The sequence below is a fragment of the Sarcophilus harrisii genome, chromosome 3 (genome assembly GCF_902635505.1).
Source record: "Sarcophilus harrisii chromosome 3, mSarHar1.11, whole genome shotgun sequence".
NCBI classification, from domain to species: domain Eukaryota; kingdom Metazoa; phylum Chordata; class Mammalia; order Dasyuromorphia; family Dasyuridae; genus Sarcophilus; species Sarcophilus harrisii.
Window position 1 is genome coordinate 419348858 of NC_045428.1, and position 20623 is coordinate 419369480.

A 20623-nucleotide genomic window follows, 5' to 3' on the forward strand; every position below is an offset into this window, starting at 1 on the left:
TTGGTTTTTAATCTTTTAATATGGAAAGTTTTAGACTAGACAACCAAATGGAACTCAGGTTCTAAAATCATTCAGCCCCAAAGAACTGAGGCAGGGAACCTTTATAGGGTTTTAGCTAAACAGGGTTTACAAACAGAATACATAACCTGAGTATACAATCTTATAGGAGAAACAAAGGTATAAGGGGGCAAGGACATAAGGTGAGTGGACAAGCCATAATTCCAGGAAAAGATTATAACTTAATCTTGACAGGATAAGGGTCAAGATAAGAAGGCTGAGGGCACAAGATAGCAAAGGACAATGCTCAAAATGAGAGGGAATTATCCTAGCAAGGATTGAGATAAGGCACCTGGAGTTTTATGACTCAATGGTATTTCAAGGTTTTTCCTGACTCAATTCTCCCAGTCATAATGGTAAGGAAGGGGAAGGAGAGGAGTGACCATAATGACAATTCAGGGCATAACAATACTAAGATTCAAATGAGTATATAAAAGGTAAGGATACTGATTGGGGAATTTCACATCAATTGAATCCCCCAATCTACTTGATGGAATTGGGACTCAGACTTGTCTCTGTCCCATTTGCGAAGTATAAGGCTAGTAACAGACAGTGAGATGTTAGGATTTGTCTCTTTAGACTTTGAGAGGTCCATTTACATATGAAAGGTTCAACTAACTCAATTGCAGATTGGCAGAAACATGGACTAGTCCCTGAGCTGGGATAACCTCCCTTATAAAACAGATAATAGACCTTGATAGAGAATGTTCAAAAAGTCAATTCTGAGAAAAGAATTCTGTTTCTTTCCCTTGTATCTTCTGAAGAGTACAGAAAGGGATGGGGGAGGAATTTCTTTTCATTCTATTCTATTGACAAGGGCAGTGTCCAGGAGAGGAAATATATATATATATATGAATATAAAAACATCACTTTAAGAAAAGATCCATAAGTCCAACTGCAAAGGGGGTGCATAACACACCAGAAAAAGATGTTTAAAAAGTTCCTGACTAAAGCTGTTTCTCAGGTAACACCACAGGTTGGCAACCTGTAAAACTCCCTATCCTTTTCTTAACCATCACACTTTGCTCAAGTTAAGATCTGAAGGAATCTGAACCCTGGAAAACACATTTATTATTGTCATTATTATTATTATTATTATTATCCTCCCCATCTCAACTACTCCAAGGAAAATTATTAATCTGAGAATTAGTCTAAGACTTTCTCCAAAAGGGCAAGTTAAAGTGCTTGTTGTTGTTCTGTTACATCCAACTCTTCATGATCCTTTCGAGTTTTCCTGGCACAAACATCACGTGAGTGGTCTGCCATTTCTCTCTTTCATTCGTTTTATTGATGAAAAAACTGAAGCCAACAGAGCTAAATGATCTGCTCAAAATCAAATAGCTAGTAAGTGTCTGAGGCCATATTTAAATGCAGAAGAAAAGTCTTCCTGACTCTAGCCTGTCATTCTATTCACAACCCCACCTAACTTGCTCCTCTCCCCCCCAAAAGTGATACTTGATATTTAACATAAATCAGGTATTAGAACAGGTCATTTATTCTCAAGCATAAAGCAACTTTAGAACAACAGAATTACAATGTGCAAATGATTTAAATGATTAAATCATTTAAATTAAACAAAATGATTTAAACACAATTCAGTAATTTACTTCATTACTACTAATACAGTCACATTTTGATGGAACATAAGCTGATTTTTTACAAGACTGATAAATGAATTTACAGCACCCTTTTATTGGCACCTACCAGCCAAACAATCAGATTTGGTCTTTCTGGTGGCTGGCCTCTGACGCCAAGTGGCATCAACCCACTCCTGCCATTGCTTTAGATGCTCTCCCTTCTCTCTTGCTCAAGATTCCAGGCAAGTAGATGGACCCAGTTGCTGATGTTGCTATAATCTCAAGACTTTTCCTATTTCACAAGAATAAGACTAAAGAATACAAACACAGGAGAGAGGCAAACTAGCTGTATCCACCCTTCACATTTGGAAGCAGTGGCCCATGCTGAAATTATATGAGCCTTATTCACCTCTGACTGAAGTCACATCTTGTCCCTTCAAGGGCTGCACCCAAAAGAACCACTTAATCATGTCTCCTCTTCTACCAGATATACAGAACTCTGCTTTGCCAACTTTTCCAGCTTAGCAACCAAACCAGGGACAATCAGCAATGGTTTCTACATGACCTTCAGAGTTCCCAGAAGAAGCAGGAAGATTATTCATGTATGCTTTGTGGAGCTAAGAGATTAGGAGGAGGACAACAATAAAACAGGAAGTACTGCAGACCCACAAAGATGGGCTAGAATTGTAGTCCTATTTCCTACAGCAATTTTAGCTAATATAAGAAACTAGATCATTGTATCAATTTATGTTAAATTATCCAATGATTAGAATCATAATTGTAAACACAAATAAGCAGATACCCAATAATCTTAAATTACATGATTTTTATGTCTCCATAAAAGTAATCCAAAAAGAATGAAAATTCAACTCATATTTCTTGCTGAAAGTAAAGATGTTGAAGCATTTGTAATTTCACATATAAATGTGCCCTTTGGGAAAATATTCTTTAAACATAAAACCAAAGGCAAAATGAAGAACAAGAACTCCAGAAAAAAAATTATTACCTGACTTTCAGATAAAATCAAAAAGTTAGTTATACATTGGCTTCAAAGAGAAAAACAAAGCTGTGAATTCACTAGAATATTCATCACTTTTCAGTCTAAAACTCACAGGGTAAAACAGATGAATCCAGAAAGTCAGACAGCAAAGCCAATTTAATCTCTGGCTCCCCTGAGGTAAATGTAGTTCACAGTGTTGCCCCCACCCCAACCCTCAGCCATAATCCCTGGTTCCTGGAGGTAAAAAAGCACTGAAGTGAGGAAAATTCTGCAGCGGGATATAATGATCCAAAATGACAGGGACAATAATGACAATGAATTTCATGTCTCCCAGTCATGAGCTGGGGATGCTTGACTAGGCTGACTTATACAATTAAATTGTTACAGGTACAGCAGGAGATGCAGTTTATACACATGCTTGGGGGCCAATGCCGCCAGCAAATGTAATGCTGTGGAATTCAGTCTCTTTTTTGTTATAAGCAAACTATTTTTCCTGTAGAAACATTTGCTTCTCTAAAGGTGCCCTTTTGATAGAAGAAAATTGAAATAAATATACAAGTCATTTTAAGATATTAATTGTTCATTTTTAAAAAAAGGTTTTTTAAAAGACTTTTGATGACTATATTACCCCATGGCTCAAAAGGCCTGAACTAACTCCTAACCCTTCCACAAAGACCCTAAAGATATCATGTTTAAAATGTCTTCACACCATGCATGATACATACATACACACTTTTGGGGCTTTTTTCAGAGTAAGAGAAATGTTAAAATCTAAATACAAGCATAACATATATTCACAAGCTAAATAACTATGTCATAAGTCCAAAAAACAAGTCACTAACAATTCCCCTAGCAGCTGGGACTCCAAAAGAAGATTTATTTGGATTTTTTTTAAATATAATTTTTATCTTTTCCCCTTTATTTTCTTAACTGACATCATTTGATAATGCCATATAAGTAGGATTGCTTATGTATCAAATAAACCATCTTGGTTAGATAACCTAATACAGAGCTTATTAAATCACAATAGTAGAGGCAAGTTCTACACTGACTGACTTTACAAAGCTGGCTACTTTCCTCCCCAGCTAAGAATCCCTGAATCTCTTTCTCAGTGTCTCATGTTTCAAATTAAATGTGAGCAATGAAGTGATTGGCTACAAAAACAATTTTTTTCTTTTGAATAAAAGTGTTTGTTTTCAATGATTGGCTACAAGGACATTTTTTTCTTTTGAAGGAAAGTGTTGGTTTTCTTTATTTTCTTTTTCAAACAAAAATCAAGATTGCAATACAATTTAGAAAAAGGATGCACTAAGCAAATTCTTGGCTCCAAACCCTTTAAATTGAAATTTTGGTAATTTTGACATTTAGATGAAGATATATTTTCTAAAGCTTTAAAAACATTTTATGATATTCTCTTGATTTTAGGAGAGGAAGACCAAATGCGACTAAGAGGTATATATGTATATTTATATATATACATACATATATACATGAGGGGAAACAAAGCAGTTTCACAATCAGAAATGTTACTAATATTCTGTTAAAATAAATAAAGAGTTCCTGTGATCTTTGTTTAAGTTGATGTACTACAATGTATGGGGAATCACCACCCAGATTCTTTAAGTCACTAAAATTTTTAAGGATACATCATAGTGAAATATGTTAATACTCCAAAACTGCAATAATTGCAGCAATAACAAAAAATAATGGGAAAGGGAAAGAACACCAAGACCTTGTTTAAAGTTCCTACAATTCATAATATTTTATGAAAATATTCATATTTAAATTCAAATCTCAAAGAGATTTTTTAAAAAATAGTTTTAGCAGAAAAGAAAGTATTTAACAGAGAAATACCACTCTACTTTTTTTAATTATAGTTTAGAAACAGTGTTAAAACTTATTTAAGTGAACAATAATTATGCTTTTTAAAAAGTTGCCCAAGTACCTCATTTTGACTTGAGCTTTCCATTGTGCCTTTAATTTTCCTTGAGCTACATAAACAAAAGTGACATATTACTGCTCAGATAGCAGCTACACTTTCCTCCTCCCCCCCCAAAAAATGTTGCCATTTTGCTATTCAAAATATCCAGATACCAAGTCAAACCAAATGAAGTCTGACACATACCCCTAAGAAACAAACTTATAAACTGTGGCTTCAAAAGAAACCTTGAATAAATAGGACACATTGTGTACAGCCAGGCTAACGTCCAACATATGCTTTAGTTTCCTGATGCTGAGAAAGAACAAAAATAGCCCCTGGTAAAGTTTGAGATTTTTGATTACTTGTACTTAGAACATTTATGATGCACAATGCTTTATTCCCCAATAATTAGCAAGACATAGCTATATATAATTAGAAGAAGAGTGTACAAAATGAGATATAATCAAGGACAATGAACTGATATATCAATTTTCATTTGAAATATATTGCCTATGTTCCTCACAATTAAATGATACAACTAAGCTAATGGCCAATAGATAACATTCTTTGAGTTGTTTGGCCAATAATAATGATCAGCTTTAGAATTTCCCCCATTTTCCCTCTAGCCAACCACAAGGTACTTTTCAGATGGACAGTCAGGGTTACAGTTTTTTCTCTCGCTTTTCATTCAATAGATTAATCAATAAGCATTTACTAAGCAATTAGTGGCAGATACTACAATGGTTAGTTTTAAGGCTAGGAGTCGGAAGACCCAAGTTCAAATTCAGCCTCAGACAATTACTAGCTGTGCAAATCACCTAACATCATATGGAGAAGGAAATGGCAAACCACTCCATTATTTTTGCTAAGAAAACCCCACAGACACACATCTACATAAGATCCACAATGCAACAGAGAGTCAGGTGGGACTGAAAAACAACAAAGTACTTACTCCATACCAGGCACTAAAAGATCTCTAGGGTGTCCTCAAATATTTTGCACTTTAATAGAGGAAACAACATACAAATTTATTTGTATTTATACAAAAAAGATAATAAATAACTTTGGGACAAAGCATGGGCAGCTGGGGAAAATAAAAGTTTCATGCAAAAGGTGGATCTTGAGGAAGAAATAAAATAAGAATTTAAGTACCTATTTACTATGTGTCAAGTACTGTACTAATCAATTTTATTTCATTTGACCCTCACAGCTTTGCCCATAGTCACACAGCTACTTAAGTGTTTGAGGATGGTTTTGAACTCAGGTCCTCAAGCTTTCAGATCTCTCAAAACCTAGCTATCAAATTTATACTTAATCTGAAAAAAAAAAAAGTCATAAGAGAAGGCAATAATGAGGGATTCCAGATGTGGAAGATATCTGTGGAAGAAGATTCTTTGCATAGGCAAAGAAATGGAAGATAAGAAGTGTATGAAGAATAACAGGGGGCAGTTATGCTGAACCTTAAAAGTACACGGTGAGGAAAAATATTTCATTTCACATATGTTAACTGAGCGACTGCAGGGTATTGTTTAAAACAAAAAAGGTCGATATAACAGGAAGGTAAATAAAATAAATCTGAGGTAAACTTAGGGAATATGTGTTTGTGTATTCTATGTAGGGCAAATTAATATTTGATATCACAGCAGGCATCTATTGGGGCTAGAGTCCTTTGCCATCTTGCATGTATTTCTTTTTAAATCCACATATGACCAAAAATTTATATTCATCAAGATAATTTTCTGTTTGCACATGTATGAACTTTTATGAAATATTGAGATTCAACGAAAGAGATAAGTACCTACTAAGTGCTCTTATCCAAATGTGATAAGCTGTGACTAATTGCCTTACCCAAAGTCCTAGAGAACATATTTGAAACTAGGTCCTCTGGTGATTTTTCCTACTATACAACATTGTGTATATTTTTTAAAAATAGCTTTGGCCACAATATGGAAGATGGATTGAAGGGGGAAAGAGAATGACAACAGAAGGAAGAATTGATAATGGTTCAGGTAAGAAGTGATTTGGGTTTCAATAAGCATAGTGCCAATAAAAAGGAGGAAATGATCAATAAATACTACATCATCATTTTACATAGTATTTATATAGCATTTTAAGGTTTACAAAGTGCTTTCATTTATATTATCTCATTTTATTTTCAGGCCAACAAATGAGCTTCTATTAAGAACTTACTATATGTCAGGCATTGTGCTAAGCTCCTCACAACAGTGATTGTAGGACATACTGTTATAACCATTTTACAACTAAGGAAACAAAATCAGACAGAAACTTAGTGACCTATCTAGAATTTCCCAGATAATAAATGTCTCGGGACATCTGACAACTTGGTAACTGTCTGGATAGGAAGGAAATCATAGGTAAAAGAAAATGTGGTTCAACCTCCTTATTTTACAGATGACGAAACTTATGTTGATAGAACATAAATGGCTTCCAGTAAGTATGAGAAAAGGGATTTCAATCCAGATTTTCCTGACTGCAAACTAGCAATCAATTTACTATGCTATCTAGTAATTTGGGGATTTTTTGAGCTGGGCTAGAGAAGGAGGGAGCTTTAATGTCTAAGAAGAGAAGAATTGGTAGGCTTAAGAAGGAAGGAAAAAAGCATGGATCAGATAAAATGATGAGTATGAATTATCAGGGAACATATATTATAACTGTAAATGCTTAGCCCATACCAAATGTACAGATCTAAAGTTAAAGGGAAAGACTGAGGATGGAGATACAAGTTCCAAAATCATTACCACAATGCTAATAATGCAAAATGAATGAATTGGGCTAGTTCATCTCTAAAATCTTTTGAAACACTAATATTCTAGAATTCTAGGATACATGTAAGTAAATGCTATGTCTCTAAATACATATATAAACAAATATTTCAATAATTAGTACATAAAAAAATAAATATATAAATGTATATTTAATATTAACTATGTAGTAAATTTTTAAAGACAATAGATTTTCAAAGATCCCAACTTTTGGGATAAGAATTCATTATTTGACAAAAATTGCTGGGAAAACTGGAAATTAGTATGACAGAAATTAGGCATGGATCTACACTTAACACCATACCCCAAGATAAGATCAAAATGGGTCCATGATTTAGGCATAAAGAACGAGATTATAAATAAATTAGAGGAACATAGGATAGTTTAGCTCTCAGACTTGTGGAGGAGAAAGGAATTTATGACCAAAGATGAACTAGAGATCATTATTGATCACAAAATAGAAAATTTTGATTATATCAAATTAAAAAGCCTTTGTACAAACAAAACTAATGCAAACAAGATTAGAAGGGAAACAGCAAACTGGGAAAACATTTTCACAGTTAAAGGTTCTGATAAAGGCCTCATTTCCAAAATATATAGAAAATTGACTCTAATTTATAAGAAATCAAGCCATTCTCCAAACAATAAATGGTCAAAGGATATGAATAGACAATTTTCAGATGATAAAATTGAAACTATTTCCACTCATATTAAAGTGTTCCAAATTACTATTGATCAGAGAAATGAAAATTAAGACAACTCTATGATACCACTACACACCTGTCAAATTGGCTAAGATGACAGGAGAAAATAATGATTAATGTTGGAGGGGATATGGGAAAACTGGAACATTGATGCATTGTTGGTGGAGCTGTGAACGAATCCAACCATTCTGGAGAGCAATCTGGAATTATGCCCAAAAAGTTATCAAACTGTGCATACCCTTTGATCCAGCAGTGCTACTGCTTATCCCCCAAAGAGATACTAAAGAAGGGAAAGGGACCTGTATGTGCCAAAATGTTTGTGGCAGCCCTGTTTGTAGTGGCTAAAAACTGGAAAATGAATGGATGCCCATCAATTGGAGAATGGTTGGATAAATTGTGGTATATGAATGTTATGGAATATTATTGTTCTGTAAGAAATGACCAGCAGGATGAATACAGAGAGGATTGCCAAGACTTACATGAACTGATGCTAAGTGAAATGAGCAAAACCAGGAGATCATTATATACTTCAACAACTGTATGAGGATATATTCTCATGGAAGTGGATTTCTTTGACAAAGAGAAGATTTAACTCAGTTTCAATTGACCAAGGATGGACAGAAGCAGCTACACCCAAGGAAAGAACACTGGGAAATGAATGTAAACTGTTTGCATTTTTGTTTTTCTTCCTGGGTTACTTTTACCTTATGAATCCAATTCTTCCTGTGCAACAAGAGAACTGCTCAATTCTGCACACATATATTGTATCTAGGATATACTGTGACATATTTAACATGTATAGGATTGCTTGCCATGTGGGGGAGAGGGTGAAGGGAGGGAGGGAGGGGAAAAGTAGGAATAGAAGTGAGTACAAGGGATAATGTTGTAAAAAATTACTCAGGCATGGGTTCTGTCAATAAAAAGTTATAATTATTAAAAAAAAAGATGATGAATATAGGAGGAATGAAGCTATGACTTGATCTTCTTATTCTTGTTTAACTATTAGGTATTAAAGTTCATAGATTTAGAACTGGAAGCAATCACAAAGATCATATGTTCATTTTAAAGATGAAGAAACAGGCCCAGAGAGGTTAAATAAAATATATACATTGAGAATAGAGGGGGAAAAAGAGAGAATAGGTTTTAAAACCAAGAAACTAAACTTCAAAGAACCAAATTTTACAATATCTTGTTGAAGTCTAGGAACTACTCATTACATTAACATAAATGCGCACATCACATACAGTCTCTATCTTCAATTTATATTCCATTTAAATTTTTTTTTTCTTTTCTGAATATAGAAATTAAATACTGCTTTTTTCTTTGGCCGTCACAAAGCAACAATACAGCTCTTATTTTTATCTGTATAGAGAGATATAGAAATTAAGTTGGGAGTCTCAAATGCTATTATCATTATGTAAAATATGTTCTGACTTGTTTAAATTTATTAAAAACTAGTTTTGATCATCTGTCATGAACACCAATCTGCTTAGTCAGACTGAATCAGTCTTTATATTAATTGCAGTCTTTTAAAGAGAAAGATCTTACTTAAGGTAACAGTGGAAATTACAGATCTATGATCAAAATTTTCTTTGAATATACTGTACTTTGCATCAAGGTGGGATTTAAATTACTTTATAATTGGAGATTAACCTAAAAAATTGAACTTTAAAGTTGAATTTCAAAAAGTTGATGGACTCTCAGTAGATCTGGATATTCTTACCATGAGATTTCAGGTTCACAAATATCAATATTGTTTCTGCTTCTAATATAACACAATGGATAAGTCAGCAAGGACCTAACTGCTCAAAATAATTCTTTTATAAGAAGCCAACCTTTAAGATGTCCCATTTTGTCAACACAGTAATAGGAAGTTATTCTTAAAGAGGTATTCAAAGGAATAAGGAAACAAATGAAATTTCTGAATCAAAGTGGGGAGATCCTTCCCCTTTTCAAAACACAATTCAAACTTAATTCTTTTGATTTAGAAAAATAAACAATATCTCCTGTTCTCCAGGCTAAGTCCATGTGTATAATGTTTTTTACATTTATAACTTCTACTTCCCTTCAAGGCTTAGCTTTAGTACAACCCTTAAAAGGTTTTGACTGATTCCTTATTTAAAACCCCTCCACCTTGAAATAATTTTGTATTTAACAATCATAGTAACTAACATTGATACAACACTTTAAGGTTTACAATATTACATCCTTTGAACCCTCACTTCATCCAATACTGTGAGAGTAGGGCTAACTGATCACATCTATTTTTAAGGTAGGAAACCAAGATAGAGAAAAGTTAAATGAGCTTAGTAGTAAATGAGACAGCAAACAACTATTTTGGCCCCATCTGTCTTATTTCATACATATAATATACATAAATATGCATATATATCTGCATTTATTTGTGGATATCTTATATCCCAAACTATTCAAAAGAAAATAAGCTCCATAAGGACATGCTATTATTTCATTTTTGGCATCTGCAATAACAGAATATGGCACAATGTCAAGCACTTAAAAGCCACTTAGCAAATGCTCCTTGATTGATGTTACCAATGAATGCATAAATAAAACTTGGGTCTTCATTCTAACTCTTTTGGTTCACCATACTGAAACTTAAGAATTAGATTTTACCTATGCTGCTGTCCCTTGAGGATCTATTTCTTCCTTCCTATAAAAATATCTTCCTAACATTCTTCTAAAGCAGGGATTCCTAAAAATCCCTGTTGTGTCATAGAACCCTTTCAAGTATAGTGAAAACTATAGAGCCCTACTAAGCAAATTGCAAAAGAAACCAACTGCATTACAATAGTTATAAAAATATTTTAAAAACAATTTTTTTTTTAAAAAGCCAAGTTCATATGGCTCCTATTATAAAGAGGTCAAGAATTTCTCTACAGCTGATGATATATAAAATGGAACATTCCAGAAGAATAATTCAAATCAACTTCATGCTTAAAAAAAGAATTATTATTATTATTTGTTTTTAAAAGGGTATAATTGTAATAACCAATTCAAGAACCTGAAATATAAAATATATTTTAAAAAAAGATTGTAAAAGGAAAAATATAAGCATCTAAGTCCTTCCTCATGTCTGAAACCTCTTTACTAATGTGATAATCCTGGGCAAAGCTACCCCATTTATTTAAGAATGTTAAAGTTTTAGGCAGGCTTAATTATTACTATTAATACCTGCTCACATCATACTTTATATCCACAAACTATTTCTCAATTCACTCCACCCTCCCACAGAAAGTGGACAAACACCTTCTTTTACTCCGAGCTCTTCATAATTAAAAAACGGAAACACATAAAACCACCCACATAAATGCTTCTGCTCCTAAACTGAAAGAAGGCGGGTGGGTGAGGGTGACGTACTGTACTCATATGTTCACAGAACAAGTATTACCAGCAAGTAATTTACTTTTCACTAAATACCCGTTGGAGAATAAAAATCTCTGGGGAGGAAAATGATAAAACAAGTACACAATAATTAGATGAACCAAAAAGCCTGATTCATAATAGAGTTAATTAATGATATCAGGCAAAGAAGAAGTTAAAGGGTATTTTAAAAGGTTCAAGACCATTAAATTAGATCTTTGAATTAATCAATATGTAATCCATAGATAATTTTAAAATTTCACATTTAAATATGTTAAATATTTATTATTTGCAAGGTATTCTATCAGTTGCCAGTCACACAGAAACAAAATAATTAGTTTCTACCCTCAAAGAGATTCCATTCTACTTGGTGAATACAACATATACACAAATGACTGTAATATAATGTAGAGGGAAGAGAAGGAAGGAGATACAAAATGTTTTTGTTGCAAAGTGCTTTTATGATGTTGAGAAAGGGACTAAGCACTGAGGAGCTGGGATCAAGAAAGAAAACAAAAGGATCTGTCCCCTATACTTACAGTCTATTATGAGATATATATAGTATATACCATATATGGTATCTATGGTATATACCCTCCTTCCTATTTTTATAGGAAGGTCCATATAGTATACAACTACAAATATAATACAAGGTAGGTGTGATAAAGACAAAGAAGATCTAAACAAACTCTTTTAGAAAAATGTGAAGGATAAGAAGTGACTTTTAGTTGGCTTGGAGTCATGAAAAGAGTGAGCACTAAATTTGTCTTTGAAGGAAGGATGGATATGTCACGAAACAAAGAAGCATACATTTTAGTAATACCTTGGGGAATAACCAGAGTTCTACTACTAATGCATGAAGACAGAGGTAAAAGAAGATCACTGAAGGGCCAGCAGTATACTTAATCTGAAATATATAATACATAAATGTTTACCTATTATTTAAGTATATATTTATTGATATATTTATACATTAATATTACATATATATCATTTATGTGGAAAATTAAGAGTCTGACAAGCCATGTTAAAAATCAATCAACAAGCATTTATTATTACTTATTAATTAATCAGGCTAAGATTTGTACTTTATTTTCCAGGCTGGCACAAAAAACTTCTGGACAGTGAAGTGAAATTTATATAGTTAATCTACTGGACAAGGCATTTGTGTAAGAAGATCAATGCATAACACAGATCTTGGTCTCAAGTAAAAATACAAGCAAATGTGGGGCATGGGAGGAAAACATATGGAAAAAATTATTGTGGTATAAGAAAAGAAGGTAAAAAGATAAGTACCCAAAGAAGAGATCTGGGCAAAATATTACTAAAAACCTGAGTAACAGTTACGCCTGTTAATTTAAAATATTTTTGGCAGCTATGTAAAAGATGGTCAGGAAAGAGGTGACACTATAAGTAGTAGGGCCAGCTAGAAAGCTGCAGGCTGAAATATTTGAAGCAATATTTTGAAGCTCTTCTATCAAATCTTAGGACAATTTTGACTCAACTCAAATATTTGTACAGTTATTTTTCCCCTGCAATTATATAAGAGAAAGCCCAATCAAAAAACAAGCAGGAAGCTTGAACATTCAGTTGATCAACTACATTTTGTAATGTACTACACAAAAGTACATGTGAATATATAACAAACTTATTTACAAAACAGATGAATCAGGTGATTATTTGCATGACTCCTAAAAGCAACAATAGTAGGTAGCATTTATATAATGCTTTGAGGTTTGAAAATTAAATAATAACAAGATCTCATTTTATCCTTTATATCATTTTTTTCCTCACCTTGGAAGGTCAATGTTATTATTGTACTCATTTTACAGCTGAGGGAACAAAGGCAAACAGATAATATAAGTGTCGTGCCTAAAGTCCCACAGTTCAGATATTGGGAGTCTTCCTAACTACAGGCCCAGTACTCTATGCACTGAACTATCTAGCTATCTAAATCTCATTTACCCTACATATTAAAGGATTCCTTAAAAAAAAAAAATCAATATAATTTCTAAATGTGTTGGCATAAGTTGTATATAAAGGACCACACATATATCTATTTAATAAACTAAGAACAAAATGATGTTACGTGGTGTTAAAGTATACTGTCCATATCTTATTTTTAACTTTTTTTTTTTTTGCTGAGGCAATTGGGGTTTAGTGACTTGCCCAGGGTCACACAGCTAGAAAGTGTTAAGTGTCTGAGACCATAGTTGAACTCAGGTCCTCCTGACTTCAGGATTGGTGCTCTATCCACTGCACCACCTAGCTGCTCCTAACTTTGTTATTTTATCTTTTATAAACACCATTAGACCAAATGACCATATCTGTAAACACAATCTTATTCATAAGAACTATTCTAGACTAATATTCCCTAGAATCCAAGACTTAAGAGTTAGAATTAATTTTGGGATTAATCCTCAATTAATCTTGGGGATTTTGTGCAATCTATATCCTTCATTTTGCAGATACATAAACATGATGCCCAGAGAATTTAAAGTAACTTGCCCACTCTCACCTGAGCAATAATAGAGTCAGGATTCAAACCTAGAATCTCTTTGGACCATTCCATACAGCATCCATATTTTTATTTTGTTTTCAGAAACATAAAATAAAAATTGATAAAACATTTCTTTCAACTCATGAATAAGCTTTTAAGTCCATAGATGTGAGACATTTCGAGTCTAGCCAAAATCACTAATTTGATTCAACAATAACCCTTTATTTAGAAATATAAAATTTCCCCTAAGAACTGCTTTGGCTGTAACCCATAGGTTTTGGTATGTTATCTCATTATTGTCATTCTTTTGGATGAAATTATTGTTTCTATGATTTGATGTTTGACCCACTTATTTTTAAGAATTAAATTTAATTTCCAATTGGTTTTTAGTTAGGATTTCCCTGACCCTTTATCTAATGTTATTTTTATTGCATCATGATCAAAAAAAGAAGCATTTACCATTTCTCTTTTTGCATTTGATTGTGAAGTTTTCCTATCCTAATATATGGTCAACTTTTGTGTATGGGTCATGTACTACTGAGAAAATGATATATTCCTTTTTACACCTATTCAGTTTTCTCCCAGAAGACTATCATATCTAAATTTTCTAAGATTCTAATAAATTTTCTAGAGTTTCTTTTTTGTTTATTTTGTGGCTAGATTTATATAATTTTGAGAGCGAGAGGTTGAGATCTCCCACTAGAATAGATTTGCTCTCTTTTTCTTCCTGTAACTGGCTTAAATTCAAGATTTTGGATATTATACCATTTGGTGCACATACATTTAGTATCAATACGACTTCATTGCCTGTGGTATCCTTTAACAAGATATAGTTTTCTTCCTTATCTCTTTTAATTAGATTTATTTTTTGCATTTGCTTTTTGTTTGGGATCAGAATTGCTAACCCTGCCTTTTTTTGGCTTTGGCTGAAACAATAAATTTTACTCCAGCCTTTTTTACCTTTGCTCTGTTTGTATATGTTTCAAGATATTGTAGAATTATCCACTCTGCTATTTAATTTCATTTTATGAGGGAGTTGGGGAGAAGAGACTTCATCCCAATCACATTTACAGTTATGATTATTAGCTATGTATTTCCCTCCATTCCGTTTTCTCCCCTGTATATACTTTTCTTTCTACCTTGTCCCTCCTTAGGAATGTTTTGTTTCTAACCTAACACTCCCTAGACCTGCCCTCCTTTCAATCACCCTTCCTCTTTTCTCTTATCCCTTTTTCTCCTAGATCTTTCTGCCCTTCCTTCTGTCCAGTCCCTCCTTTCTTTCCCTTTTCTCTACCTACTTCCTTAATCAAGGAAGAAAAATGTCTACACCCAACTGAATATTGTTCTTCCTTCTTTGAGCCTAAACTAATGAGATTAGGCTTCAGATAATGCACATTCTTCTCCCTTTCCCCCCTTTACTGTATTAGGTCTTTTGTGCTTCTTCATGTGATCTAATTTATCCCATTTTTACAGCCCCTATTCTCAACTCTCAGTACAATTCTTTTTCTACCCCTCAATGTCTTTTTCTTTGATTTCATCACATCATAGTCAATTTATACTTACACTCTCAGTCTATGTATGCCCCCTTCTAATTGCCCTAATAAAAGATGCAGTTCAAGAGTTTTAAGTATCATTTTCTCATCTCAACAGTTTAACCTTTAAATAATATTGGAATTTTTTTCACTATTTACTTTTCTATGCTTCCCTTGAGTTTTAAAATCAAAATTTCTACAAAAATTCTACTTTTCAAGATTTTTTCTTCAGTGGATTTTTTTTACATATGACCAATTGTGTTTTTGAAGAATTGACTTCTTCAGTGATTTTCTTTTCTTTGGTCAATTTTTGATCTTCCTTTTCCAAGTTATTAACTCTCTCTTGCATATCTCTAGTTTCTTTTCCCAATTTTATTTCTACTTCTCTTATTTGCCTTTTAAAATCCTGCAAGGCTTCTTCTAAAAAGCCTTCTTTGGGCTTGAAAACCAATTCATATCACTCCGAGATTTCTCATGTGGATATTTGTCCTCTTCTGAGTTCGTGTTTTGGTCTTCCGTATCACCATAGTAAATTTCTATGGTTAAGGTTCTTTTCTGATTCTTGCTCATTTTTTTTCTTTTTTCCTATTTTGTGACTTTTCAGATTAAGCACTGCTCCCAGGGTACAGGAGGTGGAATCTCAAATTTCTCATACAGCTCTAACCTGTGGCTATGAACACAGGGGAGGCTTTGCGTTTGGTGTCTTGCTCACAAGCAGGAAGTGGCTCTACTTGCTCTCTCCAGGAAATAGCCTGGTTTCCCATGTTGGCAATTTGCCTTCTGCAGTGAAATTGGAGGCTGACCCATTGGGCTGCTCTGCTACTGAAACAGGACTGAGAGTGTCATTTGCTAAACTGCTGTGATTAAGAAAACTGTGCATACCCTTTGATCCAGCAGTGCCACTACCAGATTTGTATCCCAAAGAAATCATAAAAGAGGGGAAAGGACCCACATTTGCAAAAACGTTTGTAGCAAATTTTTTGTTGTAGTGGCAAAAAAATTGGAAAATGAATAGTTCCCATCAATTGGGGAATGGCTGAATAAATTATGGTATATGCAAGTCCTGGAATATAATGTTCTATAAAAAAATGATGAACAGGTTGATTTTAGAAAGGCCTGGAAAGATTTACATGGACTGATGCTGAGCAAAATCAGCAAAACTAGGAAAATATTGTGTACAGCAACAGTAAAAGTGAGCAATGACCAATTGTGATAGACTTGCTTCTTTTCAGCAGTTCAGTGATCCAAGGCAATTCCAATAAACTTCAGATAGAAAATGTCAGCCAAATGAAGAGAGAGAACAAGATTGAATGTAAATCAGTGCATACTACTTCCACTTTTTTTCCTTTTTCTTTTTTTTTTTTCTCTCATGGTTTTTTCCTTTTGTTCTGATTTTTCTCTCCCAACATGTTTCATAGGAAAATGTTTTGAAAAATGAATGTACATGTATAACCAAAAAAAAAAAAAATGTTGTTTCTACATATAACTGGGAAAAATAAAAATTTTAAGTTAAAAAGACCACATTTATTTAGTGCCTACCACAATGCCAGATACTATGCTGGGATGCCAACTTAGAAAAAGTAAAATAGTCCATGCCCTAAAAAAAATTCTGTTCTTTTGGAGGTAGGAAAAGGATCAGAAGTTTATACAAAAAAGCTAAATACAAAATATAAATGAAGGTTGAGAAGGCATCTTACATGGCATCTTTGAAGAATATGGGGAGGGAAGTGTTAGGTGTGAAATCTTACAAATAATTATTTTTAATATTTTTGACATTTTGCTAAACTCTACTTTCAGGAATGGGGGGGAGAACCTATGCCACATCAAAAGAACAAAATGCAGGATGAAAATCAGTTCATTCAGCATACAAAGTGAATGAAGGAGAATAGTATTTAGTATGAAAAGATTAAGCAATAGCTAGTCTGTGGAGGGCTTTAAGGGAGAACCATAAGAGTTACAATTTTTCCTAAATGTAAGAAGGCACAAGAGGCAACAGTTATAAAACTCCATCACTAATACAAAAGATGTCACAAAAATCAGGAACAGTGCCATTCTCTCAAATAGCCATTTAAATAAAGCACTGGATCCAGGAAAATCCTTCCAAAAGTCCATGAGCAGATTTCAGGGATTCCATGAACTTGAATGGGGAAAAAAATAATTAAACTTATTTTTGCTAACATCTCGTTGAAATTTCACACTACTTTTTAATCATTAATATGCTAACAAATGTTATTCTGAGAAATTGTCTGAACTATCCAATTGGTCCCATTACATAAAAAAGTTAAAAGAAACACTGCTCTAAAGATTCAAATCTGTTGTAAATAATTTCTTTTTTAAATTTAAGATAACATTAAAAAGAATGCCTTGGATGTGATGGAAATACCGAATAAGCATCTAAGATGGAAATGTGGGAGAGGGGTTAAAGATAATCAAAAGGGGCAAAAACAAGAAATGCTTCTAAGCCAGCTAGCATAGCTGGGATGCTCTTTACAGAATGCCTTCATATTCCTCACAAACCAAGGAACCGATTTTATATAATCACCCAATAAAAACTACAATGAATTAACATTAAGGGTCTGACGCAGAAAGAGGAAATTCACAGTTCAGGTTGTCCTTTAACATGTAGGCACAACAGGGGGGCACCAAGAAAGTAGTTAAGTGGACACCCTGTGGTGTTTAGATGTTGGAAGACAACTCAAACTGTGAATTCCCTAGCTTTTAATGTTTGTATAAGACTCTTAAGATTTTTGTAAATGCTGTTTCTGCTGGGGACATTTTCTTGAGTTTGGTCCCTACTACCCTTGACACATACACACTCTCACTCACACATACTATTCTCTCCTCTCTCTCTCTCTCTCTCTCTCCCTCCATATCTCTTTTCTCTCTCTCTCTCTCCTTCCATATCTCTTTTCTCTCTCCTCTCTCTTTCTCTCTCTCTCTCCCCTAATATGAAGGCTTGATAGAAAAATGAAAGCATTTAAATCAATTCAGGAACATATCACAGGGAAGGAGTAGAAAGAAGATTTAAGAACACTCCATAGTTTAGTGACCCCTTAAAAGGACAAGATAAAATTGGATGTGACACTTCTAAATACAAGAAACTGTACTACAGGAATACTACTTCACTGAATATTGAACACAATCTAAGATGTTCTGGCTGCCATAGAACTCTGTGATTTTAAAAAATCATTTATCATTACGAACAAGCAGTTATATCCATGCAAGTGAAAATTCCTCTGGGCTACTACATACCACAACCTTCCTCCAAACACTTTATGCATCATTCAGAAACCACTGTACTTTCCATCCAGAAATACACTAAGTATCTTATTTTATATAGATTTCTTTCGATTAAAATATATAGTCAACATTACAGACACAATATAAAATTTCACTTAAAAAATAAAACAGTATTTTTTTTCAAAAAGCAAATAAAATAGAAAAAATTCTGCTTTCATAAAATCAAACATCTACCTATGTAGCTTCATTGTTTAAATATTATGCGCAAAAATTGTGTCCTGGACAAAGTACACATATGTCTAGTTTCAACCCAGAGGGCATTTTTCTCTGAGTTTATAACCCCTTGAAAATAGAGGTTTCATCTGGAAACATAACAGATCTATGGCTGCTTACAACATTATAATATATTCATAAGGCAAGTCATCTCTGTCAAAGACACAGCAAATTAAATGGCATAGGGTGGGGCCCAAATCCATGAAGAGGTGATGATGGAAAATGGACCAAACCAACCATGAGATGGGAAGTAAAATTTCAGAAAGAAGGAAAATATAAAAGAAATGATTTTAAAAGCAGGAACACTATAAGGAATCCTTCACAGAGATCTAGAGAAAATTTTTGTTGTTGCTAAATAAAGCACAAAGACTATAAAATTCTCATGACACAAACACAGACACATATATGTGTATATATATATATATATATTTATGTGTATGCGTGTATATATATATGTTTATGTGTGTATATGTGTGTGTGTGTGTGTATGTGTGTGTCTTGAGGGCAGGAGAAAAAATGTAAGAGGACATTGGAGGAAGTGTCTATGGACAGCAAAGCATGCAAATGTTATTTTTCACATATAAATCAAGTTTCAACTAATAATCACAGTTTAATAAGTGCTATAACACAGAAAGAGTGGCCCATGAAAGAACAGGATTCATTAAAACTACACCATTTAAAGCATGAGGCAATTTGTATAAGAATCACTTTAGAATTTTAATTTTCTGTAGAAAGAGCAGAAGTCTCCAATGAGTCAACTAGATAGAAATCTAGCTACCTGAATTCCATAACAGTAGAATTTTGTATATGAATTAAGCTCATTTCAAGCCTATCCTGTATCACTGACTAGCTCTATGAGATTAGATGGGATGCTCTCCTCCAAACAGAACAGAACCCACAAGCTGCTGACCCATTATTATGATACATTACCATTTTTTTTCTTCTGCTTGTCCAAAAGGAAGACCCATGCTTAAACTGAATAACTTAAATAATCATCTTATAGAACTCTAAAAAGTTATTTATCAAGTGGATCTTATTCTTCTAATTATACACATTTAACTAATGAAAGTCATTAAAACATTCAATAAAAGTCATGAAACTGAAGAAGAGTATAATTGCTTTTTTACAAAAAGAAAAACATACCATCATAATAGACAATAGCTCCAACCAGCTTGTCCTTCTGCAGCATTGGAAAATGTTCAAGTGCTCTTGATTTACTAAGGACGTAACTGCTTTTCAGGCAATTTGCTCCTGCAACCAGGTCATACAGCTTTATTCCTATCCAGTAGTAAGGTAACTGCCACCACCTATAGAAGAAAAATGCAGGTGGGGAAAGGAGATGATGCTTAGAAAAACTAAATATAATAGCAAAAAGATGACATGTGATCATTATAATTTTAGTATTTCATTACAATTAAGCACAACTGTACTAACATGATGCAAAAGGTATTAAATGTGAACATTTAAGAAATAACATCTGACATTAACCTAGATAATTACATTAGTAAAACAGATGGGTGAAAATTTCAATGAATGTTCTAAGGCAATCAAGAAATTGGTGACAAAAGCAAGACAAAGAATTATAGAATCTAGGTTCATGCCCCTTGACAATCATTGAGTAACACATAACCCACTTTTTTAGATAATTGATAGCT

General features: G+C 33.4%; 1 protein-coding gene across 4 annotated transcripts in view; it reads right to left on the bottom strand.

Annotated features, from left to right (window-relative positions):
* The window catches only part of GPD2 (glycerol-3-phosphate dehydrogenase 2), a 180906-nt gene that overhangs the window by 56030 nt on the left and 104253 nt on the right, over positions 1-20623 (bottom strand). For all 4 annotated transcript variants that reach the window (XM_023499218.2, XM_012544744.3, XM_031960649.1 and 1 more), the window contains exon 6: positions 20112-20275. In XM_023499218.2, coding sequence (XP_023354986.1) covers positions 20112-20275 — 164 coding nt within the window. The remainder of the gene's footprint in view (positions 1-20111; positions 20276-20623) is intronic.